This window comes from Fukomys damarensis, unplaced genomic scaffold, assembly GCF_012274545.1.
Source record: "Fukomys damarensis isolate Sample0158 unplaced genomic scaffold, DMR_v1.0_HiC HiC_scaffold_12, whole genome shotgun sequence".
Classification (NCBI taxonomy): domain Eukaryota; kingdom Metazoa; phylum Chordata; class Mammalia; order Rodentia; family Bathyergidae; genus Fukomys; species Fukomys damarensis.
Genome location: NW_022900924.1, coordinates 43,115,156 through 43,139,398, shown reverse-complemented (window position 1 = coordinate 43,139,398; position 24,243 = coordinate 43,115,156). Strand labels below are relative to the sequence as shown.

Here is a 24,243-nt window from a genome sequence, read left to right as displayed (position 1 = left end):
AACGGTGTAGTGCTAAAGCGGTGATAAACGTTTTGTACCAGAAGGGGCAAGAGATTGTGTTTCTGAGAATATGATCTGTTCAATATATCTTTTTACATTTGTGTGTGGCTTTTTTTTTTTTTTTTTTTTTTTTTTTTTTTTTTTGTTTTTTTTTTTTTTTTTTTTTTTTTTTTTTTGGCAGGATGTTGCTATGTAGCTCAGGCTGGCCTTGAATTCATGGCAATCCTTATGCCTCAGCCCTCTGAGTGTTGGACTTACAGGCATGTGTCAACAGGCCTGGCTTTTTTGAGTGTTGTTGTTTTTTGTTTGTTTGTTTGTGTGTTTTTTTGGAGACAGGGTCTTGCTATGTATTTCACGCTGGCCTTTAACTCTAGGGAATCAATGTTCCTTCTCAGCCTCCCAAGGGCTAGGATCACCAATGGGTGCCACCATACCCAGTTAATTGCATCTGGTTTAAAGCTTGAATTTAAAATATTTTGTAATTATATAACATTCTTTGTTTTACAATCAGCATGCTTTGTGTCATCTGAGTATCCAGTGTGCTACAAGTGTACTTATGTATAGGAAAAGCCTTACAATAGATACTATGTCCAATAAATGTCCATTTTATAAATCTCTGCCTAATGTTCAAGCACTTAGATGTACTCAAGCCAGATTAATCAGAAAATTTAGATTTCAGCTGGACATGATGGCTCATGCCTGTAATCCCAGCACTCATACTTGGCAGACTGAGGCAGGAGGATCTCTGAGTTTGAGACCAGCCTCGGTTATATAGTGAGTTCCAGGTCAGTCTCAACTATATAGTGAGACCCTGTCTCAAAAAACAAAACAAAACAAAACAATTCAGATTTCAGGGCTTTAGGTAAACACATGGTTATAGATGTCTATAAATGAAAAAGACAGTAATGAAGTCTATAATGAAAAAGGATAATTTCTTAAATTTCTAGAGGTAATACAATTTCTATTATTACCTCGTAATCTATTGAACTTCATTTTTAGGATATTAGTTTCAGCCTTGTACAAATCACTCAGCCTTTCAGATAATTGATCTCTTGATCTGTAAAATAGCATAACCCTTTGTGGTTTCTGTGGCATGATGTCCTGATTCATTCTGCTTTGGTTTTTGTTTTTTTCACAGATGATAGTCTGTCATCTTTTTTGTATTTGACTACTAAGTTTTATTACTGAAACCTACCTACTCAACAAGGATGACATGCTGTCCCCCATTTTAAGTTTCAAAAATTCCAAGCCTGAAGGAAAAATTGAAATAATAGCACAGTGACATTGTCTATGACCCCTTTAACTATTTTCAGCGACTATTAATTTTGTCAAGCTTTCCCCCTTTCCAAGGCCATGCTGGGCAGCTTAACAGTATCAAATAATTTAGTCTAAATTGGGCATGGTGGAGGATGGCTGTAATCCCTGCAGACTGAGGCAGGAAGGTTGCTGTGAAGAGGCCAGTCTGGGCTACACAGTGAGTTCAAAGCCAGTCTGAACTATATAGTGAGATCCTGTCTCAAAGAACAATAAATAAAAAGGGCTGGAGATGCAGCTCAGTAGTAAAACACACTTGGATTCAATTCCTAGCACTTGAAAAAAAAAAAGCCCTTAACTCTTTTTTTTTTTTTGAGACAGGGTTTCACTATGTAGTTGAGACTGACCTAGAACTTACTATGTAGCCCAGGCTGGTCTTGAACTCACAGCGATCTTCTTGCCTCAGCCTCCCAAGTGCTGGGATTACAGGCGTGCGCCACCACTTCTGGCAAAAAAGCCCTTAATTCTTAATAGGTCAGGTTTTGAGGTAGAACTGCCACTTGTGCACCCTCTAATCCTGGAAAGCTCTGGGCACTTCTTTCATCTCTCTGGCAACCTTTCTCTCAGGGAACTAGCTGAGGGTCGGCCACACTCAGTCCCTAGCCAGCACACACACATACCGAGAGCACTGCCCAGGGACAGCGTGCATAAGAACACAGATACAACACCGATACCACACTCCAAAATCCTGCGAGGATAAAATAGCATTATCAAGTATGTATTCAGAGTTCTTATTTGTCCCAATAATGTCCTTAGCTGTCCCTACCACTATCCCACCTCAATGCAGGACTCAGTCGGCTGTCACACTAAATTTTGTTGTCATGTAATTAAATATTTTGGTTAAAGATCTTTTCTAGAAAAATTATAATTTGCAAGAAATTTTGACATAATTAGTGTAGCCTGTTAATGAAAAATCTTTACTAATGTGATGCATTGGCATCAGTCTTACCAATTTGCTCTTCCATCACCAGGTTCTTCCACGTGGCAGCTCAGCATGATGAATCAAGCCAGAGCAACGTTCTCGAACTTGGTAAGACATCTTCAGTTACAGGTCTGTGTCTGCAACAACGTGACGTAGACCAGCATGGCTGTTACCCCACCAAGTATGAAATAATGCCTCCAAATATCACCAGGCATTCTTGTATACTTGAACTGGTTACCTTGAGATCTAAGAGATCCCACAGAGGAAGAGTGTAGTTTGGTGCAAGGTTAATTCTAGAAAATATTGTGAGAGGTTTCAGGTGCTTTGGGTATATTGGGGTTGGTGGGGGGTAGTCCAGTAGATGAGATGAGCTAAGAAAGCACAGCTCAGATTTATAGTTAGGAGCTGGGCACTGTGGCCTTGCCTGGCGTCCTGGCTACTTAGAAGACTGAAGTAGAATCATTTGAGCTCAGCAGTTTGAGGCCAACCCAGGCAACATACTAAAGACCCTGTCGGCCTTAAAACAACAACAACAACAAAAAAATAGTGCGTAGTGCATGTTATTTAGGAAACATACAAAAACATGGGAAGAAAGGGATGCATAGAGTGAAGACCAGTGTGTGATGCGGCCTCCATCTGCCACCCATAGAAGTGGGCAGGAACAGTGCTGTTTTGAAAGGGGATCTTTGATTCTTTTAGGAGTGTGATCAGGTCCTTGGCAGCGGGGCACTAACAAGCATAGTTTGTGACCAGACTTGTTGTAAATGTTCCTGATTCCCTTCATCTCCTTTATGGTGCTTTCATTTTTTTTAAAAAAAATCCAAGTTTGGTGGAGAACCATTGTCATACACCCGGTTCAGTCTGGCTCGGCACGTAGATGGAGATACCAGTCATGTGGAGATGAAACTGGCTGCAGATGAGGAAGAAAATGCTGACAGCATGAGGGCCAACGCCAAAGCACCGAGAAGGTGTGTCAAAAGCATCTGCTATGGGGCTATTGCCATCACCATTTTTTTCTTGATTGGTAAGTGTTTCTTATACCCAGCCATTATTTCTACTCAGCTACTCATTCTGTACTTTGTAAGTGCCACTGTGCAAGGCAGTAGGAATACGATGGTGACTAAGATTCTGTACCTGCCACTGAATTTAGTCTGGTGGGAGAAGAGAGAGATGTAAGTCATTGCAGTCATTTGTGCAGATGTTATACTGGAAAGAACACAGGATGTTTGGGGCCCAGGAACTCAGCCTGGGGTTTCAGGGAAGGCTTCTGGTAAGAAAAGGTACCCCCGTGTTTTAAACAAGTAACTGTAAAATAGTTATTATGTAAGTTAGTCATTATTATATAACGTATTAGATTATGTGGCTTAAAAATCTATAATAAGACTGAGATGTAGTTGTTTGCTTTCAGACTACTTAAAATTCAGTTGAGACCAGTATCTTCAAGGTTTGGCTTAAAATATTAACAGTTCTTAAGGAGCCAGATTATAAATGAATTCTATGAGTTGAACTTTACAACTTTTTATCTTAGGATTTCTGATCGGGTACCTGGGCTACTGTAAACGTATAGAACCAAAGGCTGAGTGTGAGAGTCCAGCAGTCATGGATGCGATGAACGGGTCAGAAGACCCGGAGCCAGGGGATGAAGAGTTCAGCTCTGAAGCCTCTCCTCGCTTGTACTGGGAAGACCTCAAAAAAATGTTGTCAGAGAAACTCAGCAATGCAAAGTTAAGCGACACAGTCAAGTAAGCTTAGCTGCTTCACAAGTCTGATTTCATTGTCTGAGCAAATACTGCTTTTTAGGTGCAGTGAGTCAAAACCACAGCGACAGATGTGAGAGGCCTTTTAGAGGAGGGGTGGCTTCTCATGGGTAGGTAGGATACAGGTGAGAGGTCAGTAAGAATTGAAACTGTGCTGGTGGGGGGAAATTTAGACCTTCTCTGGAAATGTACAGGTCTTTGTTCTTTGTCACGTGTTTCTGGTATCTCACTGCTTAGTCTCAGGTTCTATTCTATTCTGTTTGACTGTTTTTTTAAAAATTTATTTGTTTATTTATTTAGAGATAGGATCTCACTGGGCAGTTCAGGCTGGCCTTAACTCGCTCTGTAGCCCAAGCAGTCCTGGAACTCCAGTGATCCTCCTGCCTCTGCTTCCCGAGTGCTGGGATCATGGGTGTACACCATCATACCTGGCTTGCCTCCTAGATGTAGCTATTAAGTTGTGCTGCTGTCAGCATGGGTATGCATGGATTACTGAAATATAATGACTTAAACTTTTGTATATGATCTACAGTGGCATCATGGTTAAAAGTAAAAGTGACCTGGGTGGGTGGTGCATGCCTGTAATCCAGCACTATGTTTTCCTCTGTCTGGCAGTGCCAAAATTTTGGTTCATTGTTTATATTAATTATGAGGGATAATACAAATCAGTTTTTTTTTTTATTCTTGAGTTGAGCATCAGTTTTAAATATGCATTTTAATGGAGACTTTTCCTTCCAGACAGCTGAATGAAGATGCATACGTCCCTCGTGAGGCTGGTTCTGAAAAAGATGAAAATCTCGCCTATTTTGTTGAGAATCAGTTTAATGAATATAAACTTAGCAAAGTCTGGCGAAATGAACACTATGTTAAGATTCAGGTAAAAAACAGGTATGTTGAAAGATATTAAACTTGTAGGAGGAGTTTCATGTATGTAAAACAGGATAGACTTTCAAAGTAAAAATCTGGCTTTAAGATACAAAGCAAGATTCCTTCAAGGCAAGTAACACGGGTCAAATGCTAGACATATTAAAGCTATTTTATTATTTCATCTAAGGACAGCCTTAACTTCATGTTAAGTTCATCTTTTTCAGCACTGCTCCAAACTCTGTGACTGTGACAGATGCAAAAGGTTTGGTGTACCTGGTGGAGAATCCTGAGGGCTATGTGGCGTACAGTAAGGCTGCAACCGTTATTGTAAGTAAGGCAAACCGTGCAGGAGACTCTGCCCCTGTTAACTAGCTTGGATACTCCTTATCTCTGCTATCCTTTCCCCATGGATCTTAGAGTTACACTCTTAAGTTCACTTGTGAGATGTAACTGACCACGAGATAGTTATTGTCTTCAACCTTTCAGTGCCTCAGTCAAAATAAATCGGAAGACCTAAATAATCTTAACGCTCACCTCATTGGTCACTCTGACCTTCTTACTGTTCACATGGTGAAATTCACTGACGGGATCACTAGTTTTCATTTTGCCCAAATGAAGAAAGCTCAAGTGTAAAAAGCTCCTGCCTCAAGACCCTTATAAAATTTAGCTGGGTGTGATAGCACACACCTGTGATCCCAGCACTTGGGAGCCTGAGGCAGGAGTTTGAGGTCAGTCTGGGCCTCAGGCTAGTTCAAGGAGGGCCTGGACCACATACAGAGACCTTGTTTCAGTAACAAAAAGTAAAGAATAAATTTAAAAAGTTGCTTTTCCCTTTGCCAGTCCTCTTCTAAACACAAAGCGATTTGTTCCGTCACTTTGTGGAGGTCTCTTCTTCAGTATTTCCTCATTAGGGAGGGTTTTCTCACTTTTCACTTCCCCCCTATCCTGCCTATACTTTCTTCCTAGTATTCTTGAACCTGTTATCACCTGTCCATTTATCTCCACTAAAGTGTGAACACTGGGAAGAGCTAACTCAGGGTTAGTTTCATTCACTGACATATTACAGAGCCTTGGAAAGTGCTTGTGGCATGGTAGTTTTGCTAATAAGTGAATGCATTTTCCAATGTCCCACCTGGGGGCACGTGGAAATAATCCATCTTGGATGGGTGTGTAGTGTAGTGTAGATTGGTGGTTGAATGCTTGCCTAGAATACCTGAGGTCCTGGATTCAATCCTCAGTGTCACAGAAACCAACAAACTGGCTAAGTAGTTTGATTGTTTTATGCTTGAGCTTTTTAAACTTGGCCCAAAAAATAGAAAATGGCTAGGTAGATTATTATTGTGGGTTTTTTTTTTCCTTTTGAGACAAGCTCTCACTGTGTAGTTCAAGCCTACCTTGAACTCACTGTGTAACCCAGGCTGACCTCAAACTTCTGGCAATCCTCCTGCTTCAGCCTCCTGAGTGCTGGTATTATAGGAAAGTGCCACCACCCTGGTTATTATTTTTTTAATGGTGGTATTTTCAGGTTAAAAGTCACATTAAGGGGTATATTTTAAGAGGTACAGATGAAATTTGATCTGCAAGGCTTATTTTCAGATCCTGGGTTGTTCATGTCAGTTTATAGCTGCTCTTGGGAGTACTAGAGTTTAAGAACATTGTGATGACAGCTTATATAAACATCTAAGAATTGTTTTATACAAGATACTATTCTAGTGTATTTAAATTATTCTAGTGGCAATTAAATTATTTTGGACGTTTATTAGATCTTCTATTCCTACTCTACAAATTTCCCCCCAAGTGTCTGAGATTAATGGTGGAAACCTTATGTTACTGGTGCTTCTGTGATGAGCCTATGTATGCATTTAACAAATCCTGTTATCCTTTCTCTTCCCCAGAAAATATTCTGTACATACAGGAGGCCAGAAATCTTGATTTCATGCTTGATACTGGCTGTTTTTGACTGTAGAATGCTCATCTTTTTCCCTGCCCTCCCACATTTTCCTTGTTGCTTTCCTCTCCTTTTTTTTTTTGAGACAGGGTCTCACTTTGTAGTTGAGACTGACCTGGAACTGATTTAGCTCAGGCTGGTCTTGAACTCCCAGCAATTCTCCTGCCTCTCAGCCTCCCGGAGTGCTGGGATTGCAGGTGTGCGCCACCACGCCCGGTTGCCTCTCCTATGTTTGATCTGTAAAAACTCTTCTGTTTTAGATTGTATAGCTGTTCTATGTGATCTCCATTAAATTTAATATCTTTGTTTTAGGGTAAACTGGTTCACGCTAACTTTGGCACTAAAAAGGACTTTGAGGATTTAAACACTTCTGTGAATGGATCTTTAGTGATTGTAAGAGCAGGGGAAATCACTTTTGCAGAAAAGGTGAGTATGGGGTCTTTTAAATACATTGTTCGAGGGCCACCTGCCTCACAAGTGCAAGGTCCTGAGTTTGATCCCTGATACCATAAATAAATTAATTTTAAAAAAAAGTTGTGCCAGGCATGGTGGTGCATGCCTGTAATGCCAGCACTCGGGAGGCTGAGGCGGGAGGATCACTGAGATCAAGGCCCTCCTCGGCTACAGTCTGAACTGCAAAGCAAGACCCTGTCTTAAAAAAACAAAACAAAATAAATACATTGTATCTTCAGTTACGTGACATTTTCTTAAATTCCAAATATTTCAGTTACAAGTAAGTGGCATTAAAAAGAAAAATAAAATTAAAAGCCAAACCTATGCAATGGTTTGAGACTGGAAAACATCAAAAGATAGTACTTGTCTTAGATAAGTTTACATTATTTTGTTTTCCAGACGCTCCTTAATGAGGTTTTTTTTTTTTTTTTTTTTTTTTGGTACCGAGGATCGAACTCTGGTCCTTGTGCTTGCAAGGCAGGTGGTGGAACCACTGAGCCAAATCTCTGGCCCCTTAATGAGTCAGTTTTATGGAAAATGTTTTCCATAAGTGTAAGTTATTAGAAGTATTTGGAGGATCATTCTAGTCCTTCAGTGTAAAGTCCAGTATGCATTAATCACATTTTATATGATCAGATCTTCATTTTCTGAGCTTTCTGTGATTTTTCTGTAGGTTTCAAATGCTGCAAGCTTAAATGCACTTGGTGTCTTGATATACCTGGACAACATTAAATTTCCCATCACTAAGGCAGACCTTCCATTCTTCGGTCATGTGAGTCCTTACTGACTTCTCCTGTTACTGGATTCCATCTACCTTAGTAGAAATAAAACTGTACCTTCCTTAACTACTCTACTGGGAGAATTTCAGCAGGAAGCAAAATTTTGATTACACTGACTTTGAGACCTTACTGCTACCAATTATCAGTAGTACCTTGAACTGAGAATTGCTAAAAAGACCTCTTGATAAAAGTATTTCAGGGCTGGGGTGTTAGCTCAGTGGCGTTGCTCCTGCCTGGCAAGTACAAGGTCCTGAGTTTGATCCCTGGTACCAAGAAAAATACTTCATCAGCCAGGCATGGTGATGTACCCCTGTAATCCCAGCACTCAGGAGGCTGAAGCAGGAGGATCACCGTGGTTCAAGGCCAGCCTGAACTACATAGTGAGATTCTGTCTCCAAAAAATGACCAAAAAAGCGCTTCATCAGTAGTGCCTTTAATTGAGAATTTGCCATGTAAAAGGGATGAGTCATGTTGCAGAGCCGTGCATACCTGGAGATTTTAGGCTGAAAACGTAGCATGGGGTGTGCTCTTACACCAAATCAGAGTCTTCTAGGGAACTAGTTGAGGAAGTGCAGGAGAGCTAATTACTCTGTCATTTTACTAGGCTCATCTGGGAACAGGCGACCCTTACACCCCTGGATTCCCTTCTTTCAATCATACCCAGTTTCCACCATCTCAGTCATCTGGATTGCCTACTATACCTGTCCAGACCATCTCCAGAGAGGCTGCAGAAAAACTCTTTTTTTTTTTTTTTTTTTTTTTTTTTTTTTTTTTTGCTACCAGGAATTGAACTCAGGCCTCATGCTGCATCCCAGCTGGGTGAGTTCTTAATTGAAAGCTGTCTTGCAGGATGAGGTTTATGATGAGGGAAGAATGATAAGTTTCAGTTGATTTGATCAATGCTTAAAACATTTGGTTATAGTTTTACATGTGTGGGAATTTGAGGGTGATTAACTGTTAAATTGATAGAGATAAAATGAATTTTTCCTTTGTAAAGCGGTCTTGCTAATAGACACTGGATTTATGAACTCAGGAGTCCTTGTCCAGCTCACCCAGTGAATTCTTCATGTGGTTTTTTTTTTTTTTTGGCTGAGCTTTTACTTGAATAGTCTTTGATGTAGCACCTTGCCATCTATGGCAACACCCTCAATTAGTTATTGGAGAAAATATGTTAGAATTGTTTTTTTTTGAGGGGGTTATTGTGGCTAGAACTGAGGACCTTGCACCACTGAGGTAAATCCCTGGCTCTGGATTATTTGTTTTACAGCACACAGTGATTTTCATCTCCTTGTCTACAGATTGAATGTCCTCAGTTCTCATGTTTCTAGTTGCTTTACAGTCATAATTGATTCTCTTGGATATCCTCCCTGGAGTATCTCTTTAAAAATAGAGCCTAAAGCTGGGAGTGGTGATGCACACCTGTAATCCCACCACTTGGGAGGCTGAAGCAGGAAGATCTCCACAAGTTTGAGGCCAGCCTGGACTACATAGTGAGACCCTGTCTGAAAAAAATAAATAAAAGAACTTAAAACTAAGAGAAAAAACTATCACCACAATGGAAAGAACAAAAAATAAAACAAGCCAGCTGTGCTGGCACACGCCTGTAGTCCTAGCACTCAGGAGGCTGAGGCAGGAATTTGAGGCCAGTGTGGACTACATAGCAAGACTCTGCCTCAAAAAACAACCACCACAGGGTTGGGGAATTTAGCTCGGTGGCATTGCGCCTGCTTGACAAGTCCAAGGTCCTGAGTTAGATCCCCAGTACTGGAAAAAGCAAAACAAACAAAAAAAAAACCCCAAAACAAGATTCATCAAACTGTAGGGCATAGTGACACATTCCTGTAGTCCCAGCTACTTGGGAGGGTCACTGTAGACCACAAGTTCCAGATGAGCCTACCCAGAAGAACAAGACCCTCATGTCAATAAGGAGATCACTCATTTTTATTACTTTTCCTGGTACTGGGGATTGAACCCAGGGCCTTAGAACTGAGCTATATCCCTAGCCTGTTTTTTGTTATTAATGATGATGTTATATGGGGTTTCACTATGACCAGACTGGCCTTGAACTTACTGTGTAGCCTAGCCTGGGCTCAAACTTGTGGTGATGCTCCTGCCTCAGCTTCCCAAGTGCTGGGATTATAGGCTTGCGCCACCATGTTCAGCGTAATCTTTTAAGACATGTTTTCACTAATTTACCCACACTGGACTCAAACTTGTGATCCTCTTGCCTCAGCCTTTCAGAGTGTTGGGATTACAGGTGTGCATCATCATGCTTGGCAAATTTTTATCTTGATGACGTATATTTCCCACCTCCTATCATCATAGGATAGATACCTGTTTTCTTTCTTTCTTTCTTTCTTTATTTGGTACCGGGGATTGAACTCGGGTCCTTGCGCTTGCAAGGCAGGCCACCGAACCGCTGAGCTAAATCCCCAGCTCCATGATACCTGTTTTCAGACTCTTATTAAAGCATTTATTGACTGATATAGAACAGGTTACTCTAACTCTAAACCTGTTGCATCTATTCAGTTGTATCCTACTAGATGTTTTACTACTGGGGTGGTTGGCCACAAATAAGGAGCCTCTACATGTAAGGGCTTTGTAAATCCCATGTGACTGTTAATACTAAGAGGCATTTGCAGTAGGTGAGGCTCTCCGGCTCATTCTACCCTGTCTCCCAACCCGTGAAGCCAGTTCCTTCTCTTTATGTGTGTAGTAAGGGGCAATAGTGTTTTGACTTATATTTATGAAAGTTAGATCCCTGGAGCACTTATTTTTTGGGTAACACATGAGAAATTAGTTGGGAAGATATCTAATGGCCAGCACAAGAATAGGAATATTCTTTTATAATCGAGAAGAATGTTAGGGGAGAGGGTTGGGAAGCATGCAAATATATTAACAGACTTTTATATGAGCCCTCCCTTCTGAGTCCATATTGGTAGTATTTCAAATGTAAGCCATAACCGAAGAGCATACGTTAGATGTGGATACTGGATGTGCATACTGTTTGATTTTGAAAACTTTTTTTTTTTTTTTTTTTGCTACTGGGGATCAAATTTGAACCCTTGTGCAGTGGAACCATTGAGCCAAATCCCTAGCCCTGAAAACTTTTTTTTGTGGGGAGCAATTTAAGACAGGGTCTCACTGTATAGTTGAGACTGACCTGGAACTCAGCCCAGGCTGGTCCCAACTCACAGTGATCCTCCTGCCTCAGCCTCCCGAGGGCTGGGATTACAGGCGTGCACCACCACACCCAGCCCCTGAAAACTTTTTTTTGTGGGGAGCAATTTAAGACAGGGTCTCACTGTATAGTTGAGACTGACCTGGAACTCAGCCCAGGCTGGTCCCAACTCACAGTGATCCTCCTGCCTCAGCCTCCCGAGGGCTGGGATTACAGGCGTGCACCACCACACCCAGCCCCTGAAAACTTTTTGACTAAACTAGAAAGTAATTCATGACTTTCAAAAGACTGCCTACAGATTAGAGTAAGATTAAAGTGGCTACCAGGGAGTGAATTTTCTATTCTTCTCTTTGTGCCCTTTTAACTTGAACCTCACTGGGGGCAGAAAATGGAACTGATTTATCAGACCTGAGAGAAGTAAGTAACTCAGAACTCTCTCTGATGCTTCTGTTTTGTGCTTGTAGAAATATGGAAAGAGAGTGTCCCAGTAACTGGAGAACAGAACTTGCATGTCGGTTGCAGACGAGTCAGGAAAGGAGTGTGAAGCTCGTTGTGAATAATGTACTGAAAGAGATAAGAATTCTTAACATCTTTGGCGTTATTAAAGGTGTTGAAGAGCCAGGTAAGGCCTTTGTGCCCCCTGCCTTCCCATAATTCCTTTCTAGCTAACCTGGTTTAATTCTGTGAAGTGCTAAACCTTGTCTGTTGTAAAATGAACTATTTAGGTGTCATTTTTATTGAGATGTAACAAGGCCCTAGGAAGTTGACTTGTTAGAAACTAACCATTATGAGCCAGGTGTGGTGGCACACGCCTATAATCCCAGCACTCCGGAGGCTGAGGCAGGAGGATGTGAGTTCAAGACCAGCCTGGGATAAATACATAGGGAGTTCCAGGTCAGTCTTACCTACATAGTGAGACCCTGTCTCAAAAAACCAAAAAAAAGAAACTAACCATTATGACCAGAAAATCTATGTTTACTTATTGACAAGACCAAAAATAACATTTTCCTTAAGGGGCAGATGAACATTTTGTAGGCTGTACAGTGTGTGTTGTAACTACTCTGTTCAGCCTACATAGTGCAAAAACAGGCATAGCCACCATGTAGTAAATGAGCCCTGGGCTGGGGATTTGGCTAGGTGCTGCCCCTGCCTGTCTCCAAGCACAAAGTCCTAAGTTCGACCCCAGGGAACCAAAATGAATAAGTATGCAGAGTAGTTTGCCGATGCCTGGAACTATTTAAATGCAATCAAGTAGTCACATCATTTAGAAAGGAAAGTCCTTGGACTTACTAAAAAGTTAATTATTTAACCATTACAGCCCCCAAAAACACAGTCACTGAATAAACATAATTGGTAAAATACAAAAGTAACAACATTAGTAAGGGAAAAAATAGTATTGTCATGTGAATTTTTTTTCCCCTTGATACTGGCGATCGAACTCAGGACCTTGCGCTTGTGTGTCAGGTGACAGAACCACTGAGTTAAATCCCCAGCCCTGTTTTGTGAATTTTTAATCCTTGGCATCCTAGATCAGATCTGAAGTCAGGCTCATTCATTCTTAACACATACATGATGCTTTTCTATTGCTATGCTTACTCTGCATAGACTTCGGTATTATAAAACAGTTTAAAATCTGATTCATAAGACTTATTTTGTTTTCTTTTTTAAGATCACTATGTTGTAGTGGGGGCCCAGAGGGATTCCTGGGGTCCTGGAGCTGCGAAGGCCAGCGTGGGAACTGCTCTTTTGTTGGAACTTGCCCGGACAGTCTCAGATATGGTCTTAAAAGGTAGAGTACAAACCTTCAGTCCTTTGAACATTATTTGCTACATACTGTATGTCTTGCTCTATTTTGCCTGATTTCTTAAGATTCTCTTATGCTAGACCCTTAGGTCTTAAACACACAGCAGCTCATCTTTTGATAGCTGCTTTTTGACTTTTGAATGATTCTCCTTGAAGTATTTTATGATGCTGGGTATCATGAGTTTCTTTGAGACACTGGGAAATACTCTTAAGCCCTAATTCTGAGCTTGGATCTCAAGAATGAAATGGCAGATCTAATAGGAACTGTGCCTGAGGAATCTACTTAAAAGCAGAGGCCTATGCTTGATTTTACTGTGACAAAACCTAATGACTGTTAGAATTTTGTCCTTTCACATTCAACCCTTTTATTCATGATACTCAAAGCTCTTCTAACCCTCCCCTTATGTGCACACCTTCACATTGTTGATTGTTGAGGTAGTGGGGTAAATTGCAGTGCTTAACCTTTGTAGAAGACACATTAATGCAGGGAACACACACCCAGGGAAATGAGCAGGGCAGGGGCAGCAGCACAGCTGGTGCCAACAAGTGCTGTTGCCTGTGTTACTTGGAAGTGTGCTGTTATTAAAATTTGTAGATTTTAATTTTATTTCCTAAAAAAATCCCATGTTTTAAGTGACTTGAGCCCTAGCCAAGTGTTTTCCAAGAAGACACACATGATTATGCTGTAATTTTGATGACCTCTCAGTCTTGAGGTTCAGGCCCCCAAAGAATGGCGTAGTAAAGGAGAGATTCCCAGTGAGCCGGTCCCTTATCTGCAGGTGATCTCCTGGCCTCTTCTCTGTAGATGACTTTAAAATTTTATTCCTATTCCTTTAATGTTCTTTTACCTGGAGTCTCTTTGGAGCCATTTTTTTTTTTTTTTTTTTTGTACCGGGCATTGAACTTGGGACCTTGTTCTTATGAGGCAGGTGGCGGAATCACTGAGCTAAATCCCTAGCCCCTACCTGGAGTCTCAAAAGGAAAAGATATACTTTTTTTTTTTCCTTCCTCTCATTGAGTTTATTGGTACATTTTAGGTATACAGTATAGTTACATTCATCATTGGGATCTTGTACCTTTACACGACAGGTCTTAGTAAAAAGATCTACTTTTTGAAGTCCATTATCTTGAATTAGAAGCTTCTGGTTCAGTTACCAGTCAGTTACTTGCCTGGAATCTTTCCCAAGGTAAAGCTGGTTTTTTTTGTTGGGTTTCAGGTGGATTTAAGCCCCACAGAAGCATCATCTTTGTCAGCTGGAGCGCTGGAGACTTTGGAGCTGTCGGTGCCACTGAATGGCTAGAGGTATTTGCATCATCTGTGCTAAGGGGGTGAACTCCGTTAGCTTAAACTATCCTCCAGGAGCCGCTCTTTCAGAGTTCGTTATTCTGTTGATCTCTAGAGGAAGTCTTCAAAGTAACAGCTACCATACATGATTAATGCCTATGAATAAATACATATTATTAGTATTTTATTCTTATTTGCAGTAAGCTACATCTTTAGCCCTTCTGCCCCACTTTAATAAAGTTTGTTTCCTTTTGGTTCTGGGGATTGAACTTGGGACCTTGTCCTTGCGAGGCAGGCGGCAGGACCACTGAGCTAAATCCCCTGCCCCTGTTTTGATTGTTTTTTTGAGACCAAATCTCGCTGTAAGGCCTAAGGGTGGCCTTAAGCTCAAGTGATCTTCCTGCCTCAGCTTCCTGAGTGTTGGGATTACATTTGCCCCCATGCCCATCCCAGAATACATAGTACTACTTTGTGTTAATATGTAAATTAATATTTTTTCTAGGGATACATTACCTCTTTACATTTAAAGGCTGTCACTTACATTAATTTGGATAAAGCTGTTCTTGGTAAGTATCTCTTTCACTAGCTATTTAGGAATTCAGGTAAACTATCTAGGACACAGTGGAAGAAGACTTTCTAAAGCAGTACCTTGTCATTTTTACAGTTCACGTGGGCCGTAACTAGATGTCAATAACCCACTGCGTTAGAGGGCAGGCACAGAGTACCATGTCCAGAGCTGTGGTTCTCATTGTTTTAATCAGTGGCATCAGTACTGTTAGGAATGAAAATCTGAGATCCTGGCCCACATCTTGTCATGGAGGGTGGACCCAGCCACTAGTCTGGAGGGAAGCACAGTGTGGTACTCCGGGGACAACTCATATCTTGCTGGTTTGTGCAGCACTGATAGAAATGCTGGGTAGCAGACTTTGAAATGAATTTGAATGTCCTTTAAACCAGTGGATACACTGACGATAGTGAAATGTCTGCATTAGGAAGAAAAAGGAAGGAATTTCAGTTAAATTACCCTAATCTTTCTGAGACCAATTATTACTCACTGTTTGACCTATGTAGCGGAGTAAGCAAGCTTACTATAGCTAGAAGATGAGGGAGACAAAATGGTTAAAAAAAAAGTCAAGATACTGGTAATGGAATGTGTGGGGGAGAGAACATAAATATTTAAGGGAGATCACTGAACCTTTTAATTTTGCTACAAATATAAAGCTACTCCACAAATAAACTCTTGAAAAAATCACACTAAAATATGCAAACTCAAGTAAGAATTTCTGTTTGGGGCTGGGGATTTGGCTCAGTGGTTCCGCCGCCTGCCTCACAAGCGCAAGGTCCTGAATCCAATCCCTGGTACCAAAAAAAAAAAAAAAAAAAAAAAAAAAGAATTTCTGTTGGGCATGGTGGCACATGCACATAATCTCGGCACTCAGGAGGCTGAGGCTGAAGGGGCCTTGAGTCCCATGTTAGCCTGGGATACATAGTGAGATCCTGTCTCAAAAGAAAAGAAATCAAGCATGATCCTCGATTTAGTTGTAAAGAACATGACTCCTAAATTGCTTGTCTGCTTTATATGCTTATTGAATAGGGCTGCAGATCTAGGTTATTGCCTTCTTGTTTACTCAGTGCTTTTTTTTTTTTTTTTTTTTTTTGTTGCTTTTCTTTGAGCCAGGGTCTTACTATGTAGTTGAGACTGACCGGGAACTCGCAATGTAGCCCAGGCTGGTCTCGAACTCATAGCGATCCTCCTGCCTCAGCCTCCCGAGTGCTGGGATTACAAGGTGTGCGCTACCACACCTGGCCCTGTTGCTTTTTTTAAAAAAGAAGGTCTTAACCATGTAGTATGTAGTACTGGCTGGCCTCAAACTTGAAGCGATCCTCCTGCTTCAGCCTCCTAAGTGCTGGGATTATAGGTGTGTGCCATCTGCCTGTCACTAGGTGGTTGTAGTTGTAAAAATATCAGTGTGAAAATTGCTTGACTGGAAAAGAGACAATATTAAAATTATTTCTTTTCAGGTACTACAAACTTCAAGGTTACTGGCAGCCCAATGTTGTATAAACTTATTGAAAAAACAATGCAAGAGGTGAGTGTGTGCACACCTCACATACAAAACGGTAACTTAATGCTTTTGGCAATTTATATAGGACAAAAATCATTAAACCACAATCAGTAATCACAGGTATTTTGAATAAGTTTTACAGCAGCATTGTTAAGTGATACTCCAGCTTATTGATCCCTATGATGAACTGTGTCAGGTGGGGGTGGGGGGGTGGGGGGTGGTGATGGTATAGAAAGACTCAGTATCAAAGAAGATAGTGTAATTAGGAGTAGAAACAACACCCCGAGGGAGGCCTGAGCTGCCCTATAGGTGCCAACGAGTGTTAAGGAGAGGCTAAGTGGACTTGAATCATGTAGATGAAGTATTCATTAAGACAAACACATGAATGACAGTAGTTTTGCACTAGGGAGAAATATGATAAAGAACATTTGCCTCATAAGGGTCTGTTGGAGTGATTAAAGTGGAAACAGAAGCAAAGGTCAGGTACTAGACGTAGGCCTTAATCGCCCAGGAATCTGGGGATTCCCTATTGGTTTGCTGGTTAGGCTGGCAGTATAAAATAATGCTACATGGAGACCAGAAAAAAGATAGGCTATGGTTAAGCCCCCTATAAAATGTCAATTAAGAATTTTTTTTTTTAAGTGTTGACAGTACAAACCTAGTAGGAGTAATCTAAGAAATCTGAGATTGTTTTAACTGTCTTAAATACATTTTTTCAAGAAGATATAATGTAGCCGGGCGTGGTGGCGCATGCCTGCAATCAATCCCAGCACTCGGGAGGCTGAGGCAGGAGGATCACTGTGAGTTCAAGACCAGCCTGGGCTACATAGTGAGTTCCAGGTCAGTCTCAACTACATAGTGAGACCCTGTCTCAAAAAACCAAAAACAACAAAAAAGAAGATATAATGTAATTTTTATAATATTTAGATACAGCATATTAGTGCCTAGACTGATTAAGTTCTAAAAAAAGTTATTTTTTATCATATCTTTTCTTATTTTACAGGTGAAGCATCCACTTACTGGGGCATCTCTATATAAGGATAGCAATTGGGTCAACAAAGTGTAAGTTGAGGAAGGTGAAAGAGTAAGCTAATAGAAAAGCAGAATCCCCCAGTAGCACTTGCTGCATTGGGTAGAAAGCTCACCCTCACCTTGTGGTGAGCTTGGCTATAAGCAGAGATTCAGCTGAAGAACGTAGTGGGGGTGAGGGGAGGGTTTGTGGTAGTATGGTCTGTTCTGTAGAAAGCGATCTGAAGACATGTTCTTGCTTTCCTTGCAGTGAGAAACTTTCTTTTGACAATGCTGCTTTCCCTTTCCTCGCATATTCTGGAATTCCAGCAGTTTCTTTCTGTTTTTGTGAGGTGAGTCTGAAGAGCTCTGCAGTGTTACACATTCAGTCTTCTTACTTTAACCGAGACCAGATTTCCTAGAGTGCTTCAGTGGTTTTAAGAAGTTATACACATGTAATTATTGCGTGTTCCCTTATTATCAGTCTTAACATAAATTTATCATCTCTGCTTAATTAGCATTTTAGTTTATTGCTAAAACTCCTTCAGTGGAGTAGGCTGTTTTCAAAACAGCTTACTTTCTTAAATGATTAAGTAACTAACTAATGACTACCTAGTGAATAATGCAGTTTACAGTATTTCTAACTCCTTCAGTGGAGTAGGCTGTTTTCAAAACAGCTTACTTTCTTAAATGATTAAGTAACTAATGACTACCTAGTGAATAATGCAGTTTACAGTATTTGTTTTTTTTTTTTTTAAGTTTATTGGTACATTTTAAGTGTATAATACACTTAACGTTCGTCATTGGGATCTTGTAACTTTTCATGATTTTTTAAAAAATTTTTTCCCCATTCCCCTTCCCTCCCTTCACTACCCTTTCCTATTTACAAAGACTATGTTCATTTTTTCCTTTTCTTATATTTTTTTTCTCTTCCTTCTTTCCTTCCCCTAGTTTATAGTATTTCTTATCAAACAGAAAATTTTATTTGGACATTGCTGTGTAGATATCTACTGAAGAAATCCTAGATGTTTTGTCCACAAATGTTAGTCTTTTAAGGAGTGATGAAAGTACAAATACCAGGTGTAAGATTGTCGAGACAGAACTTTGAACTGACCACGTTTAAGAAAATACAATTGGTAGGCCCAAGAGCCGGTTAGAAGGCTCTGGAGGCTGGCAGGGAAACAACACCAAAAGCAAAGCCCCTGTGCTCCAGTGCTAGCAAGGAAAATGCCTTGCAGCCGGGCTGCTAAGGATGAGTTGGATGTATAGCTCAGTGCGAAGGCCCTGAGTTCATTCTTCAGTGCTATAGAAAGGAATAAAGGAACTGAGTGTCAGGTCCTATGGTTGCAAGAATTTATGGATGATTTCTCTTGATCTTCACATGTTATGTTTTTTAAAAACATCAGATGTGTTCTGAGATGTGAAAGCCTCCCAGGGCTGGTGAAGAGGTACAGCCATAGAAAATGTACAGTCTGAATGAGGTTGAACCAGAGGATTATCAGTGACACTGGCACTAAATCTCACAGTGAGACCCAGGTTTACTTTATATTGTTGACTTTGTCTTTTGTCTCACTGTGTAGTTGAGGCTAGCCATGAACTCCCAGCAGTCTTCGTGCCTAGGCCTTGAGTGCTAGGATTGTAGGCATGCGCCACCATGCCCAGCAAGAGTAATACCTTATATTGAAGTTACCTCTCCTGTGTGGTCTTATCTGTCCCCATGGACATGGGCCACCAAACTCCCCGGAGAGAAAAGAAAAGGGGTACAGCCTCAGGGAGCTTGGCAGGGAATATGGAGATGCCGGAACGTAGGTTCTGTGAGGCTTGGAAGAAAGCAGTCGTTCTAGAAGTAGATCTGATTCCAAGGCAATAGCAAGGATGGTGCCTTAAAGTAGCAACAGACAGGAGATGCAATTGAGGTGGGAATAAACTAGAAACAAGGGGAGAATTGCAGTAACTGTTACCCTTGATGAAGCCAGGATTTGCTGGCTCCTGCTCTTTGAATGCACAGAATACAGTAGCTTCCTTTGTTTCTAGGACATGGACTATCCTTACTTGAGTACCAAGCTGGACAGCTATGACATGCTGATGCAGGAAATTCCTCAGTTGAACAAAGTGATGTGTGCAGCAGCGGAGGTGGCTGGTCAGATCCTGATTAGACTGACCCATGATTTTGAATTGAACCTGGACTACGAGGTTTATAACAGCAAAATGCTTTTGTTTGTGAAAGAACTGATGCAGTATGCAACAGACATAAAGGTGAGCAATAATTGCAGTTAGGTTTTTTTCAAAAATAATTTTAAAACTTGTACAGATTTATGGAAGTGCTTGTGATATTCATTGTAATATTTAAATCTGGGTAAACCTGTCTCAACCATCATTTCCTTGTGAAAATATCAGAATATTCTAGCTTTTTGAAATACAGTATGTCATCCTATCTATAGTCAGCAACAGGCTGAACTTCTTACATTCCACCAGTGAGTGAGGTCATGCAGTACTTGTCTTTTTATGCCTGGCTTTTTTCACTTGCCAGCATGATCTCTAGTTCTATGCACATTGTCACAAACGATAGGATTTCATCCTTTCATATGACCGAATGGTGTTCCACTGTTAAGCGTTCCTGTCATGTGTTCTTCGTCCGTCTGTCCTCTGACCTAGTGGACACTTAGCTTGTTGCTGTTTTGGGGTATTGTGAGCAGTAAACCTGGGAGTATGGCGTCTCTTCCATATACTAATTTTGTTTCCTGTGGAGTGTATTTCTGGATTATACGGTATTATTTTAATTTTTTTTCTTTTTGAAATTGAAAAGTTATTTATTTTTCCCTCATTGAGTTTATTGGTACATTTTAGTTATTTTTAAATTTTTTTGAGGAGCCTTCACACCATTCTCCATAATGGCTGTACTAATTTACTCTCCTGAGATTAAGTTCTTATTTCTGAAGTTTGAAGTATGATATTTCTGGGGAAGGATATGATTAGTAGCCAAAAGTACATTTTAAAGTAAACAGGGTATAATTTTGCTTAGAATTCATAACTCATTTGAAAAAGAAGTTGGGAGACTGTGGATTATAGATAGTGGATAGACCACAGCAGGGTATTTCAGAATGGAGAGCTGTCTTCACCCTAAGCATAGGTTGGACCTAGATAGTCCAAAGATCTTTAGTGTACCTTTCGGATGTGGCTGGGGTGGACAGAGCATCACTAATAGTTACCATGTTATTTGGTGTTGATCCTATGAGTCTTAATAGTCAAACATTGAGTCAAATGAAATTTAGTGAGTAGTTTTTAGCTTATTGTATGGCACTAGGAGTTGAGTTAACAGAGGCCCTTAACTGAAGTAAATCATTAATAAATCTTAACTATTATGCTTTTTTTTTTTTTTTTTTTTTTTTTTTTTTTTTTTTTTTGGTACTGGGGATCAAACTCGGGAGCTTGTGCTTGTGAGGCAGGCAGTGGGCACCGCAGAGCTAAATCCCCAGCCCCCTATTATGCCTTTCTTGAAACTCTTAATTGTTGAAAATGGGACAGCTCATGTAAATAACTTGAAGTTGCCTGAACCAGAATGTTTGCCATTTTCCCCATAGGAAAATTGAACTGGAAGTAATAGTAGAGTATAATATAGCATGATATACTTGTTAAAGTTGTATTGTATTTCTTAATGAAAACTTTTCTTCTGATGCTAAGAAGGGATAATCATACTGTCTCCAGGGTGAGGATGAGTACGTGTCCATGGCTTATGGAGCCTCTGGTACAAGTTGCTGAAATCTGGCTGAGTCCTGAGTTTATTTGTGATTCACTTCCTTTTATTGCAGTCTTCTCAGTTGCCACATTTAAGCTAGAAAGGTCTAGGAGTAACACCCCTTTGAGTGTCCTGTGTCATGGTGAACACGATGCCTTTCTGTTTCAGGAGATGGGGCTGAGCCTGCAGTGGCTGTATTCTGCTCGTGGAGACTTCTTCCGTGCGACTTCCAGGCTGACAACAGATTTCCACAATGCTGAGAGAACAAACAGGTTCATCATGAAGGAGTTAAATGATCGTATTATGAAAGTAAGTAAAGTCTTAGAAGTAGAAATGAGGGGGCCTAACATATGTACATTTTTATTTTGTAAATTTTGCATTTCTAAAAAGGGTAACCAGAAGCCTAGAGTCCTGTGGTTTTTGTTGTTGTTTTGTTTTGTTGTTGTTGTTGTTGTTTTTTGAGACAGAGTCTTGCTTTTGTAGTTCAGGCTGGCCCTGAACTCACTGTGTAACCCAGGGTAGCCTCGAACTTGTGGTGATCCTCCTGCCTCTGCCTCCCGAGTGCTGGGATTATAGGCATGCGCCACCACGCCTGGCCCCTTGCTACTTCACAATTGATCACAGATTTTAGCACTTGGCAAGATCTCAAACAAACCTATCTAATCTGGAAATGTAACAGACATTTGATGGTATATTAATTTTTGGAAAGTTAAAAACGTTTCTTTTTTTTCTTTTGGTAACAGGGATTGAACTCTGGCCCTTGCTCTTGCAATTAAAAACATTTCTTATGAGCCCGGGGATTTAGCTCAGTGGTGCTGCCACCTACCTCAAAAGCTCAGGGTCCTAAGTTCAATGCCTGGCACACACACAAAACAAAACATTTCTTAGGAGATGTGGATGTAGCTCTAGTAGAGTGAGTACTTTGCATATACAAGGCTGTGGGCTCAATTCTCAGCACCAAAAGGAAGGTAGGAAGCAAGAGAGGGAGGAAGGGAGGGAAGAAAGGAGAAGAACCTAGCATTTTGAAGGCTAAGTTGTAAATCTGTATATCTTTAACCAAAAAAATCTCATCAGTGAAGTTTTCCTTAACAAGGCTTTGACAGGTTGTTTCTGAATCTTAACCTAAGAAAAGCAGTAACTCAGTTCCCAACTTTCTCAAACTCAGAAGTTTGGCATTTGAGGTAGGAGGATGAGGGTCCCTCACACAGAACTGTGGCGCTGTGCGTGCCATCTTGTCTGTCTTATTTGCGCAGGTGGAGTACCACTTCCTGTCACCCTACGTGTCCCCGAGGGAGTCTCCTTTCCGGCACATCTTCTGGGGCTCTGGCTCTCACACTCTGCAAGCGTTACTGGAGAACTTGAAGCTGCGTAAGGAAAATAAGGCTGTTTTTAACGAAACGCTCTTTAGGAACCAGTTGGCTCTGGCTACTTGGACAATTCAAGGTGTTGCAAATGCCCTCTCTGGTGACATTTGGGATATTGACAATGAGTTTTAAATATCATCACAAGCATAACAAACATAAGAAGAACAGGGTATTCTGATTTTTAGACTTGTACTGGTTGTGCTAAATTTTCTGTAGGGCTACAAAACCTAATGTTACAATTCTATCTAGTCATCTTGGTAATACTAGATGTCTTTAGGCAGAGCTTTGAATACTGGCTAGGTCCCTGCAATTCAAGTTAAAGTGAATAACCACTTTAAAAATTTTCCTCTGATTATCTCTAGAATTTGAAGTGCTTTTTAATGCAACTCTCTCTTTGTGTCCTTTGCTGAAAATGTGGGGACCAGTTACATGAACTATTGCTATAAATCCCAAGGACATGGGCTGATGTCTTTTGAGATGGGAGGAGAAGGTGTGTCTTGGAATTCAAAGTGGTAGCTCAGTGAGATCCTCCCATCATTCTGCACACGAAACACACGCCTCTCCGTAAGGACACAGCTGGTCTCCGCATCCCTGAGTGAAACAGTTAACTTTTAGAGAGAGAGGACTTGTTTCCTTGCCTACAAGACCTGAAACAGAGGTCCTTCCGCTGGGTCAAATGAGGTTCAACTGTTTATTGCAGGAGTAAGGTCTTAATGTGGGAATTTCTATATTATTTTAAAAGTGGAGACCAGACACCAAAGAGTTTTAGTATAATCGTTTTTCCTGTGACCTGCTTCATAGCCTTTGTTTAGTTCTTTGATTTTTTTCCCCAAAGTTCTGAAAGAGAACCAGTCTTTTAGGCATTTTAGACTCAGATTGTCAGACTTTAAAGAACACATTGCCAAATTTTGGCCAAAGTGTTAATCTTTTGGGAAAGCTTTCTATCGTTTTGGCACTGAGATATTTATTGTTTATTTATCAGTGACAGAGTTCACTATAAATGTTTTTTTAATAGAAGATAATTATCGGAAGCAGTGCCTTCCATAATTATGACAGTTATACTGTCGTTTTTTTTTTAAATAAAAGCAGCATCTGCTAATAAAACCCAACAGATACTGGAAGTTTTGCATTTATGGTCACACTTGAGAGTCTTAGAATCTAACAGCCACAAGCCAAATAATATTGTAATGCTAAGAATTGGGAAAAAAAATCAAATTAGCATTGCTAATAAGATAAACTTCTGTTTAACGGGCCAAATAAAATTGTTAGCTCTCCTAAATGCAACGAATTGCGACCACGTTATAAATGAATGTCACTTAAAGGCTGTGGTAGTACTCATGTATATAAAGTTTTACTGTTCAATTTGTCTATGGTATAACTTAAATTCCAGTTTTGCAAAATTTCCAGTACCTTTGTCACAAACCTAACTGACATTATCGGGAGCAGTGTCTTCCATAATGTGTAAAGAACAAGGTAGTTTTTGCCTACCACAGTGTCTATATCGGAGACAGTGCTCTCCATATGTTACACTAAGGGTGTACGTAATTATCGGGAACAGTGTTTCCCATAATTTTCTTCACGCAGTGACATCTTCAAAGCTGAAGATCGTTAGTATCTAACATGTATCCCCAGCTCCCTGTAACGCTTCTCCTTTTAGTTGCTGAAACATTTTGTGGTCATTATATTTGGTGGGTAAATTCAACTGCTATAAAATGAAATTACTACTTCAAGATCCTTTTTTTTTTTTTTTTTTTTTTTTT

The 24,243-nt window shown here is 40.4% G+C and overlaps 1 protein-coding gene across 1 annotated transcript in view; it reads left to right on the top strand.

Moving 5' to 3' along the window:
* The window catches only part of Tfrc (transferrin receptor), a 35,525-nt gene extending 11,497 nt beyond the window's left edge, over positions 1–24,028 (top strand). Inside the window, exons 2-19 of the mRNA XM_010623999.3 lie at positions 2,286–2,344; positions 3,062–3,260; positions 3,765–3,978; positions 4,732–4,881; positions 5,085–5,187; positions 7,121–7,234; positions 7,935–8,033; positions 8,645–8,781; positions 11,683–11,843; positions 12,891–13,010; positions 14,242–14,327; positions 14,812–14,875; positions 16,332–16,399; positions 17,379–17,437; positions 17,655–17,736; positions 19,418–19,639; positions 21,288–21,428; positions 22,373–24,028. Of these exons, the coding sequence (XP_010622301.1) occupies positions 2,309–2,344; positions 3,062–3,260; positions 3,765–3,978; positions 4,732–4,881; positions 5,085–5,187; positions 7,121–7,234; positions 7,935–8,033; positions 8,645–8,781; positions 11,683–11,843; positions 12,891–13,010; positions 14,242–14,327; positions 14,812–14,875; positions 16,332–16,399; positions 17,379–17,437; positions 17,655–17,736; positions 19,418–19,639; positions 21,288–21,428; positions 22,373–22,615 (2,298 nt within the window). The 5' untranslated portion in view covers positions 2,286–2,308 and the 3' untranslated portion in view covers positions 22,616–24,028. The remainder of the gene's footprint in view (positions 1–2,285; positions 2,345–3,061; positions 3,261–3,764; positions 3,979–4,731; positions 4,882–5,084; positions 5,188–7,120; positions 7,235–7,934; positions 8,034–8,644; positions 8,782–11,682; positions 11,844–12,890; positions 13,011–14,241; positions 14,328–14,811; positions 14,876–16,331; positions 16,400–17,378; positions 17,438–17,654; positions 17,737–19,417; positions 19,640–21,287; positions 21,429–22,372) is intronic.
* Positions 24,029–24,243: the final 215 nt, after the last annotated feature.